General features: G+C 34.7%; 1 protein-coding gene across 1 annotated transcript in view; it reads left to right on the forward strand.

Moving 5' to 3' along the window:
* LOC134648967 (uncharacterized) overlaps window positions 1–12,920 on the forward strand; it is a 222,827-nt gene that overhangs the window by 2,513 nt on the left and 207,394 nt on the right. The window contains exon 2 of the mRNA XM_063503638.1: window positions 4,801–4,909. Within this exon, the coding sequence (XP_063359708.1) occupies window positions 4,802–4,909 (108 nt within the window). The 5' untranslated portion in view covers window position 4,801. The remainder of the gene's footprint in view (window positions 1–4,800; window positions 4,910–12,920) is intronic.

The following is a 12,920-nucleotide window of genomic DNA, read 5'->3' on the forward strand; positions in this document are numbered from 1 at the left end:
TACACCGGTAACTCCCTTCTGCCTGAAAAATTCCGTCCCTCGGCCTCGTTCTTGTCAGTAAAAACGATGTAGCGTTTATTGCGACTGTTAATTATTTAAACATATTTTTTTAAAGCTTTATTAATCCCTACTAGTACTATACTATATATTATCCGGGGAGGACTAAGGATAGTTTTTATCAAACACCGCAGACAAGTCGTGGGCGGAATAAGTTAGTATAAACAGTAACACTCTTAACTGTCCATAGGTGGACCTTATGTCTTTTGTAATAAAGTTTACGAATTGTCAGTTAACAGTGTGGGCAATGATACGTACTAATAATTCGTATTAGACGATTACGTATAACATCAGCATTGATTATCTCATAATATTAATTAACAGGGACGACATTTGGTTATAACGACCAATTTAGATTAGCCAAACTTGCTATACATTATTTTGCGCCTAAAAGCCAATAGTCGTATGTCCCTTAAATATTAGCGGCAGTTACGTCGACTAGGATCTAAAGTACAGTATTTACTTCGTAACCTAATAGTAGTATAGGTAGTACCAGAGACATATAAATTTCAAAGACTGATGGTCCCACACAAAGTTAAGTTACTGTTTAATTTATTTGATACATATATAGAATAGTGGTTTTCCACACCTTAATAAAGTTACGATTTCAATTAAAAAACCAATTATTATTCGTGTGGAATTAGCGATATCTTAGTTCTCTCAGATAGTTGACTAAATTGCGTTGCAATTTTAAAACGAGGTCAAAGCGCTGTAGGTACAAAATATGCCCATGAGTCAATAATGGGTTATTTATATATTTAGGCTATACATATATAAAACTGTTCACAATTTTGGAACAACCATGAAGTACCAGGCGACACAAGACACACCCAGAAATTAGGCTACATAATCAGGAGCAACAAGTATTATTTTAATTGATTTTAATTTATAAGTTTTATTTTAGTGTATATTTACCTTTATTTACCTTTAACTGTTTTTATGCCTGAATAAATGAACTTATTAATCAAGGAATATAGAGACATGATTTTTATGCGTGTGTCTGACTTCACATATCTGACTACCTCACTGAGTGACACGTAGCACTTTACATTGGGTATTAAGATTGACAGTCATTGTTATGCACTGGTCGTTTGTAGCACTATGCAAATACGTACGTAGAACTAACGCTATCTGGAGTCTGCTCCGCAATATTTACCTAGTTACTTAGTTACCCGAGCACTACAGCAACCTCTATTCTAATTAAATCACTATCTTTGTGCTCCCGGCACGTAGGTATATTTTATTCAAACACGACATTCTAAAATTTACTGCGAGCAGAATAAACTCTAATAACTTTTCTCTATTCCAACGTCGTATATTTCTCAGAAACGGATATTTGAAAAACGACTGTAATCCGTTGAAATAAGTTTGAAATTACTTCGGGGCAGTGAAGACTTGTGATGTTTTGGATTTTTTTATTGTCTCTTTTTATTTGTTGAGAACAATAATGTGCTCACAGCTCCACGACTGTCTTTTTACATGACTTAGCGACATTAGGATAACGTACCTACACAGTATCAAGTCGATTTTTATTATCTTTTGCGAATGTTATCGACAAACGTAATTCTTTTAGGGTTGGCGAACGTTGAATTTACTTAAGATAAAACTTTTGCTGTATTTCTTGGAGTCGGCTCCTTATAGTAACCGGTTTAAGCTTTCAGAAATAGGTTTTACTTTCATTATATATCTAAAATATACTCGTTGCATTCCTCGTGGGCAAACATTGGAAAAGGAACCCCAGGTTTAAGTACGCATAAGTACGTCTCTTTCACCCAGCGTAAAAATGATGGCACAATATTATGATGTCTTTCGTTAAAATATTTTCCCGGAAAATACGTAACGTAGATTATCTGAGAAATTCTCGTTGAAACTTCGCCTTTTATTCAAATCACTTTTGCTTTTATACGACTTCGAACTTTTTCAATTGATTAATACAAATGCTAAAGTGTATTTTTCCTTGAAATATGTGAGCATGAAAGTAGTAAACAATTCGTTATTTGCCAGCGACTAGTCGGAGTTTTACTAACTCGTCGACGAAAAGAAGTAGCTCTTAGAACTTGGTAAATAGAGTCGATACTCCAATGGGAGTTATCTGGCAAAATAATGTACGTGTTTTGAACTCGGTCAAGCCCTGACAAAAGCACTTTATATTTAAATAAATGTGTGAGTAAACGTTGCTAAAACAGCCCTATGTAAACGTCACGGTGATAGAAGTGTCCTTAAAATACCCAACATTTCAAGGCTTCCAGGAAAATTCTTTTGTTTACTCTTATGATATTCGAGGTGCTAGGTTCTTATTAAAATGGATAAAGATAATTTTGTGACTGACCGAATGAGCGAGAAGCGTCTTCTTTCATTTCAGGTTGGGTATTAGGTTGGGTAAAATGGTTGGGTGGTTGGGTGTAAATGGTCTGTTCTCCTCTGAAGGTCGCATCGCTCTTCTGATTCTCGTTATATGTTGTGAGCAGGTTCGGTAAAAATGTTAAATTTATGGTCAATTCAGTTTAAAAAAGAAATAAAATGGCAAAGCCATGGGGTTCGCAATATGTATGCCATAGCTACAGCTCACAGGGCCACTATTAGGTGTATAATAATTGCGATTTCATGAGATGACATAGAACAATCCCAATCCTTACGCTCCAGTTAACTCGACTTTTAATTTAAATTCTTAAATATCTGAAAGCATGGCAAAAATAGAAACCAATTAAGAGAGCGAGGGCGAGGATTGGTATCTCGTCATTTCACAACGGAGAAGATATTTCTTACCCGGCTTCCCCTGAATATTTTTACAAATACTTTTTTATTACTTTACAAATAAATGAGTATGAGTATGAGTATTTTTCCTTCAATGTGTACTCGTACTAAAGTAAATTGAAATAAATAAAATAAAATAAATAAATAAAATATAAATTCGTTGAGACTATGTTTATCTTCAATTCAATATTTTAGGGTGAAATGCTTAACAAACTTGAAAAAAAAATTATACATAAGTAATGTCTTTATCCTCACGCTGGGCTTAACATACATTTTTGTGAAGTATGTTTAGTAAAAAAAAAAGTCAAACTACTTATTTCTAGGACATTCTTCTCTTAACTTTGATTTTGATTAGATTTTGATTTGAGTATTCTTACTCTAAGTATAAGATAATTTAAGTAAGTCTAAGATAATTTAAAAACCTATAAGTCTACAACAATATAATATCCAAGTACCAACTTCATCAAGCTCCTAGTAAAAGTTTGAGAATAACGAAATATAACTTGCGGCTACAAATTAGGTAGCGGCAAAGTTGTGCCGAGTACTTTATTTTCAGTCCTCTTCAGTGATTCTCAGTGTAGGTACCTAATACAAGGTTATATTAATAGCTAAAATCGATATAGTTTCCTTTATTATCTTTCATAAGCCTGTGGCGTAATATTCTTGGGAGCATCAGTAAGGTAAAATTACGGCCTGATTCGAACTTTAAGATACGTCAAATATTTGCTAAAGATACGGCATGGATCGGATATGTGGGTGTCAAAAGTAACGATTTTTATAATACGACCCTGACGCAACTTGGAGTGTAATTCGCGCGCACCTATCAGTGTGAGCGATCGTAAAGGTCATATTATAATAAGATCAAAACCCTAAGAGATAGTTCAATCAGAATTTCAGTCACATTGTCACTTGATCCGTATTAAAAAGTTTAACTATTTACTACTCGATGTTGATGTATTTGCAACAAATTACCTACAGGTCAGAAATTTTAATACATGAAAGAGGTTAAGTATAATTATTTTCAAGGACAATCTTTCAATCTATTTATCACCGACTGACTGAATAGGTATGTTCATAAATTTTGGTATGTTTTACTCATCCTGACATTATATTTTCGTACATAAATTCAGGCCCAGTTCTTCAAACTACTAAGGCATGCCAAAGAGCTCCAACGCGATGGTTTACGATCGGAATTTCAGTATATCCGTCCAGTTTAGGTAGACCCTTTACCGAAGTTACCAGGAGCCAGATGCCCGTTACAGATGTAACAACTTTCTAGGTTTTAATTTGATACGACCTTGATTGTTCACGCTGATTGGTGCATGCAAAATGAAATGATAGTTGCACCCCAATCACCAAGACGATCGTCAAGTTCGTATCAAAACCAGTTCAAACCCATAACAATTTGTTAAAGCGGAATCGGGCTCTAATAAAATTATGGAACTCTATTTTTTTTCTGCTCGTGAAGATTTTGCGTGGCGTGAAGACTAGTGATGGGCAACATGTAACTTTTAAAATAAAATGAAGGTACGATTAGATTCTTATTACGCTAATTTTGCACTAGCTTGGCAGTAAGAATGCATATACAATATCCCAATCACTATATAATAACACTTGCCACAACTTAGCGTGGTCCGACACTAAGTTCACTTACATGGATGGCCAAGTCTAAAGGCATCACCTTTCATCCGAATTATTTACTAAGAAATTCTAGTACAGCGAGAGAGATGGCGCTGCCCTCTATGCACTTATGAATGTGCTTATAAAGAAAAACGAAACTATGGAGATGTAAAAAATATGGGTATGCCACTTTCGAAAGTATATCAAACGAATACTTACGGGCGAAAGTGATGACACTTTCACTTGTCCCTGGTTAGCAACTCGCCCGGCGCGACTCCTGCAAAATGACATATCTTGAACACTTGCATCGAATCGTGCTTGTGTGTAAATGTGTGTATTTATTGACGTGTACATATTGTTCGGTTCCAGAATGTCCCGCAAGTCCCGGCAAGGGTACAGCATCCGGCACCTTCTTCAGCTGCCGAATGCGCCCCGCAGCCCGCCGGCCGCGCCGCACCCCCCTGCGCCCTGTATAAAGGTATAGTACAAATTAACCCTTTAATAAATTTGTTAAAGGTTTTATTCTTTTCTTTTCTTTTCTTTTCTTTTCTTTTCTTTTCTTTTCTTTTCTTTTCTTTTCTTTTCTTTTCTTTTCTTTTCTTTTCTTTTCTTTTCTTTTCTTTTTCTTTTCTTTTTTCTTTTCCTTTTGTAAGTATTTGATATGTTTTCTGAAAGAGCTACGTATTTGTATGATTCCATGTACATATGTATATATTTTTAAATCTAATTTCTATTACACCTTATGTGTATAATTGCATGAATTCTATAGTAATTTAAATTGTATTTCTTTTTCCTTATTTTCTCGTAATGCATGTTAATTATAAGATGAATTTTTTTTTTGAAAAGATGTTTCCCGCCGAGTTTGTTGCCGGTCCCATATTGGGATACCCTCCTCCAATTGAGGGGGGATTTAAATCTTCTCGGGGCAGAGGTGTAGGGTTGGAACCGGTCTACCTAGCTTTATTTGACGTTCATAAGCGCATTGTAATTATGCCTACTTGAATAAACTATCTTTTATCTTTATCTTAATTCAAGTAAGCAATTAACCACATTAAAGCCCTTAACCCTTTACCAGACTGACAAAAATGACAATCGAATGTCAGTCTTACTCATCAAAAATATAGCACATGTTCGAAGTGCCGTATGTGGGAAATATAATATATTAGCCTTGTAAAGGGTTAACTTTTGTGGTAGTAACCATATACAATCAGTCAAATATAGCTTGAACCCAGCTTATTGTTAAAATAAGAGTATGGGTTTGTCATTTTATTGTGAAGATAATAGTCAGTTTAATAAGATATTTGTCATTTTGTACGAATTGGCCTGTGAAAGCGAAGGCAATATGGCATTTATTCAAATTCCAATGAAAATCGTTCACAATAAACTCAATAAAGTACCTATAAATAACTATTGATGTTTGAGACTGTTCAAAGAAGCCTACATGTAATGGTTGAGCGATGTCTGAGTTATTTTAATCCTCTTTTATAAATTTAAAATGGTCGTAGTCGGTGGATTTATAAGTTTTATAACATAACATGATAATACTGATAGTTAGAAATGATTCCTTACTCATATGTGAAAACGAAAAGATTTCGAAACTGAGAAAACTTCTAACAAAATTGTGTTAGGAACGAAAATTTCCATTTATTGTGAAAATATTTAGGAAATTCCTAATAATATCTACGCGTATTACAACATAGATAGACAAATACGCGTCACAGATAGACAAAACACTGTGCCACTGAATGTGTTAATAAAACCTATACTAATTTCCACTGTCGAAGCATTTGCGTGTATTTCAAATAGGTAATTAAAGTGACATTATTATAACTGGTTACGTTGATTTGCCTCCAAATCTATTTATTTCCTGTCGCCGTCCGTATTTTCTTTTACCAATTCACTTTTGCCTAGCATATTTGCGCAAACACAGCTCTAGATCTTTCGTGCTGTTCCATACAAAAAAAAGCGATGCACGGAAGACAAAGTGGAGTAAATTTCCAGTATGAATCCAGTATGAATATAATCCAGGCAAATATATAGGAATGGTAGCGCTCACTCCAGCAAGAAACAAACATTTCCAATCGCATCATATTTCAATATATATAAAAAGACAGCACCATTTACTGTTGTATTTACCAGGTACAAAACACGGTTTCAAAGGCACTTTTATACCTAAAACACGTATACCAAAGGCGTTCTGAAATTTCAGAACATTACGATTTTATTGGATAAATCTGCTTAAAGGTATTTATACGTCGCATTACATTTAAGGCATAAGCGGTGGCGATTATTAAACTTTCAATTGAATTTACTTACACAATATTTGTGATCCATCATTAATAAAACTTTATAAGCCGCAATAAGTTAATTTATCTTTTTTTCCTTTCTTACGAATACATAAGTCAAAATGACAGATTAATCCAAAGTAATAATAGCCAATTGAGGCTTGTCGCGCGTCACTAGCGCGTTTATCAATAGAGTCTGTTCGGAAAGAGAAGAGTCGTGGAATGTACTGGGCCCCATACATTCCACGACTCTTCTCTTTCCGCACATACTCTAAAAGTTAATTTATTTTTTCAGTTTTTACGTAAATAGTAGTGGCCTGGCATTTGGCTTACTTTATCTTTAACCCTTTACCAGGCTAAAGGATATACGTATATTTCCCACATACCGAACTTCAAACAAATGTTCTATTTTCGATGAGTAAGACTGACATTCATTTTCATTTTTGAACTGTCAGCCTGGTAAAGGGTTCAGGGCGTTAATGTGGTTAATTACTTGAATTAAAATACCTTTAAGAAATGTTTTCTTTGCTCGTGTGGTGGAACGCTTCAGCTTTTCGCTTGTACCACACGTTGATGATTACATATTCAGTGAACAACACCTTCAATTTCAATAGGCTTTATTGACGCGTTTCAACTCATGGAAAAACACACGACGTGAACCTCATAAATCATAATGTTACTTAAACTATTTTTTTCAATGTAATCTTGTAATGTTTCTTAATAGCACATATTATGCATTTATATGACTTGGAACTCCGGTAGCCGTTCAAGAAGTGTAACGCTTACGGTAGATGTCGCTCGGATCCCCTTGACCCATATGGTGGAAAGATTTGCTGGCTATGGATAAGGTCTTGGTGGCTCAGATGACAGAGCGCTGGAGTATCGATCCAGAGGCTTCAAGGCTCACCCAAGACAGTAATTTTTCCACTTTTAAATTTATTCTAAGCTTAATAGCATCGATCGCAGACGATTCTGCTTGTTAAAAAAATTAAAAACATATTATGCATTCAAGGTAACATAAAACAGACAGTCAGACGGACATGGCGAAACTATAAGTGTTCCTAGTTGACTACGGAACCTAAAAACGAAAACTACTATTAGTATTAAAAGAAATGGACTAATGGATGGATGTCATGGATGGAATTGATGTTATTTATGGTACACTGAGAAAATGAAATGGCTAGAAATAAATAAGTTTTTGCTGTCTACAACCGAGTGACTTGGCTCGGAGGGAGCCTGCAAAGTTTGTTGTTAAAATCAAAGAAGTCAACTAGGTTAACGTAAGTTGGTATAATGATACAAACCAGTTGGTAAAATTATGCAATTAAATTTATTAAATAACACGCGTTTGAAAACAAATTAGTAATACTTGGTTAAAACAACCAAGAACGTTTAGCAATAATTGCTTGTTTGTCAATTACAAAGCTTTATTCCGCATTTTAAATAAGTCTTGGTTGTATTCAACTATATAAATTGTAACGAAGCCAAATTGTTACTTTGCTAACGCTTCTTTTTTTCCGTGTAGGTACATAATAAATGATAACCATGCTCATCATTATATACCTATATATCTCTTAACACATTCACTGCCAAAAACACGCTAGGTGTTTTTATTTTGTATTGAAAATCGAGCGCTTGGCACGGGCACTGAAGTTGTTAAGAATTATAACGAAACTAAGAGTTTCACAATTAGAAACAATCTGTCTGAAAAATAATTTCTTTGTATTTATTAAAAAAGATATATAGATAAGGTCTCAATGTGAGTTTTTAACAGTTAAAAAAAGGCGGATATATAAATATACCCAAATTTAATTATTCAGGATTGGCGCACATTTTATACTTGCACGTGTATACCAATCAAGGTGAATAATAGTAGTTTATGTGACTGCTACATAATGAGAGGCATTAAAATACGAGTGTGGGTTTAAGAAACGAACGTTAGTGAGTTTCTTAAAAGGATCACATGAGTGGTTTAATGCCTAATTATGTACAGTAACATACACTACTTTATCTAAACACATACTTAAATCTAACTAAAAGATTAACTGTACGTCAAATGGCGGTGAATGAAAACTTTTTTCACGCATGTCACACATCCGTAGTTTTTTTAATTTCTAGACAAAAGAATGAAGTCCCTATTCTCATGTCACTCGAGATCAAATATCGTGCGGTTTATATTAAAAAAACATACTAAATTGACGTTTCGTGTCGATAACTGTTTTAATATCTATGGATACTAGAATAGAGACCCACTTGAGTTTTGACTGCTGTTCCAAATTTAAACTCATAACCTTACAAAAATCTATAACGTTATGTACATTAAAGTACAAATTTTCCTACTACCACAGATAAGAAAGTTCTCATAGTAAAATTGGTTGTAATAAAGCTTGTCATTTCCTACGGTTTCTGAACGCATTATAGAGCACTAATGACATGTGTGTAGATAAAAAGATAAAGTAGTAACATGTCGCGCGAGTGACTTAAAACAAGTGAGTCTAAACCGTAAAACTATTCAATGTTAGCATGTCTCACAACAGTTTAAATTCGATAAAGTAGCTAATTCCGTCCCAAATAAAACCCTTCCCGAAGTAATCTCTTTATCTTTGATGTAACGTTATTCCACGAATAGGGAAGACGTTTGGTATGCAACAAAGAGCGTGATGTAATGACTGCTAAAGTTCTTCACGAGACAAAGGGATTCGGTTGTCCTTGAGTGCCTCGTTTTCCTCGACACCAGCGCCTCTAGCGGGAAAACAGACATAAAAAGTTTACTAAACAACGCTTTTTATCTAAAAGTGTGCTAAAGTAATTTATTAAAATGCATTAAAAATACTGGCCTCTTAGAAAAGTTTACAAATCATACAAATGAGCGTCGAAGTGCAAAGAAAATAAAAGAAAAATAAATAACGTTGCTGACATTCAGAATTCAGCTTTGCGTCTTTGTAATAAAACAGTGTTTCGTTTATACGAACTTAAAACGCAAACACTTAGAAACACACCATTCGGAATCACGCCGAGTTTCCTTTTACAACCCTCCGAAGTGGACTACCCTTGTTAGTCAGTTTTCGTAGTAGTTCTCATTGTTTTGAATAGATGGCGCAGTTTTCAATATTGGTATATTTGGGTACAATGTGTAGGAATGATACAATATTATTTATCAACACGCAAGTACGAGGGGTATTCAAAATATTCTCGGTATGAGAATGAAAACAAACAAGTACGAAAAGTTTGATATTTTTATTTTTCAATATACTCCCCCCCTATGTTCATACACTTAAAAGATCGATCAATTATTTTTTTTAATCCCTCGTAAAAATATTTTTTATCTTTCGTGTAAAAATGCTCCTCCACTGCCGCCTTCAATGCTTCATCGTCAGAAAATTTATTTCCACGCAGATCCTTTTTAAGATTGGGGAGCAAAAAGAAGTCGCTGAGGGCTAAGTCCGGACTATACGGTGGGTGAGTAACAGTTTTAAACCCACATTCAACAATAGCTGCCTTGGCAATATGAGCAGTATGGACGGGGGCGTTGTCATGCAGAAGCAGAATACCTTTGGTTAACTTTCCTCGCCTCTTTTCTTTAATTACATCCTTTAATTGACGTAGAATGTTAGCGTAGTACTGTCCTGTGATATTTACACCTTTTTCTTTATAATCGATTAGTAATACTCCTTCACAATCCCAAAATATCGTGGCCATGACCTTGCCAGCTGAAGGGATGACCTTGAACTTCTTGGGATGAGCTGAACCCTTAATGTGCCACTGCATGGACTCTTGTTTACCCTCTGGGTCATAATGATGAACCCAGGTTTCATCTCCAGTAACTATTCTTTGCAGCACCTCATCAGGATTTTCACCGCACAGGTCAATAAAATCGGAACAACAAGCTACACGCATGTCTTTTTGAAGCCGAGTCAGCATTCGCGGAACCCATCTTGCACTTACTTTTGACATATTAAGATGGTCATGTATAATATCATGTACGGTACCAATAGAGAGATTGGTTACTTGTGCTATAGATTTTACCTTCACTCGACCATCTTCCAATATAAGTTTTTCCACTTTATCAATATTTTCTTGTGAAGTAGCTACTACAGGCCGGCCAGGTCTAGGGTCATCTTCAATACTCGCCCTTCCGCGTTTAAACTCGCTTGACCACTTTTGAATGGTAGATAAAGAAGGAGCAGACTCACGGTAAACACAATCCATTTCCTCTTTTATGGTTTTTTGATTTTTACCCTGTTTTGTCAAGAATTTTATCACGCATCGATGTTCTAATTTAGTTAACATTGTCAATTCGCACATGATGTTCATGTTTGTTCAGCAATTGCAGAAAAACAAAAGACCATCTCGGTTCGAATTATACTTTTTTTTAATGTCAATGAATAAACCTTAGCGGCCAGTAACGAAAGAAATTTTAGAAGAGGTCGTAAGATATCAATACCGAGAATATTTTGAACGCCCCTCGTATAATGAATAAGTTGTTCCACATTTTATTTTCGTGTATAACTATTGTAATAATTAGTAAATTGATTTATTCCTGTTTATGACATAATGAACGGATTTTGTTCACAATTACAAGATACTTATCACCATGTTTATTTAGATACTTAGCTTAAATCGTCATACCTATGTTCGACGTCATACCTCAATTATATAATATTAAAACTGCATATGTAGATGTGACTCCATCAATGATTACTTATAATCGCATAATTATAAGGCTCTTACTAAACTGGCATTTAGAATATATATTTTCAATTCAATTCAATTCAATTCAATCATTTATTTCAGACATAAGTAAATATAATATAAATTAATCTTAATATGCTAATGTTAGTAAGTACACATTAAATTAGAAATAATTTTAAATAAATTTTAATTCAAAGATTAATTGTATACATTCTTCCATACATATAAATTTAACAACGTATTTTATGTTACCGTAAGAATGGCGCCCGTTGCCCATCCCAGCAGTAAGCACACTGATTGAAACAACAAAATCCAAACAATCCTATCGTATTCCAAAATAGCTAAAGCAAATCAATCAGCTACCCCCGAATTCTTGTAAAAGTATTCCGACCGTTGTAGTATTTACGGAGCAAATCAACTATTTATTTATTGGCTATCGCTTTGATCGCTCGGACGTCGTACAAATACGATTGTCCTGTTTAGAAACGGGTGGAGTGGGGAGTTGTGTGGATCGGTTCTTTGACAATTATTTGTATTTAATAATAAATATTATGGGACAATCTTACACAAATCGACCCAGTTCCACGGTAAGCTCATAAGGCTTGTATTGTGGGTACTAGACGACGATATATATAATATATAGATACATATAAGTACTTAAATACATAGAAAACATCCATAACTAAGGAACAAATATTTGTGATGAACACACAAATAAATGCCCTTACCGGGATTCGAACCCGGGACCTCCAGCTTCGTAGGCAGGGTCACTGCCGACTAGGCTACGGAGGCTACGTGTTATTTCTACCGTACTGCACAAATCTTGAGAAGAAAGTAGTAGGCCTGGTCCACATAAGTTGTGAATTTCCTTATTTCTTGTACATATTTGCAGCAATAATCAAGTAGCTGGTAAATCTTTTTATATTCCTATTTACGTTTTTTTAGTCACAAACAAATCTAAATATTTTAAGAGTAAGTAATCCAAACATCAAAAAGTTAGTATCGTGTTGTCAAATATACATTGCCTAGTTTTGGTTTAATTTCGATTAATGTCCTAGTTATTTAATACTCGTGTATAATTTGTTAACTTTGATCAATGCTTGTTTATTTGTCACGAGTCACGATAAAGCTACTGGGTATGTTAGTTTGGTAGGTACTGATCTTTTCAGATTCAGTATAAGTATTTAAGTCTACCTAGCTTTAAAATGTTACATTTTATTGAAACAATGTTAGGCTTATGATATGTATACTAAAATAAAAGTTTTTCGCATGTCCACATAATCTCATGTCAACAAAAAGGGTTTCCCCCTATTGCACCGGATAACTTGTATAAGAATGCCCTTACAAAGCGTGACCGGTGGACACGGGGCCCTGTTTGCTCTCGTGTGTACACGGCTCACTTATGGGTAGGTACACATAGGTAAACAAATAAAAACAGCAGTTCTTACTATACGAATACCGTTAAAAATCACTCGTCGCTGTATTGGTATCAATTGAATTTCAAATATTACC

Source organism: Cydia amplana, chromosome 6 (genome assembly GCF_948474715.1).
Source record: "Cydia amplana chromosome 6, ilCydAmpl1.1, whole genome shotgun sequence".
NCBI lineage: Eukaryota > Metazoa > Arthropoda > Insecta > Lepidoptera > Tortricidae > Cydia > Cydia amplana.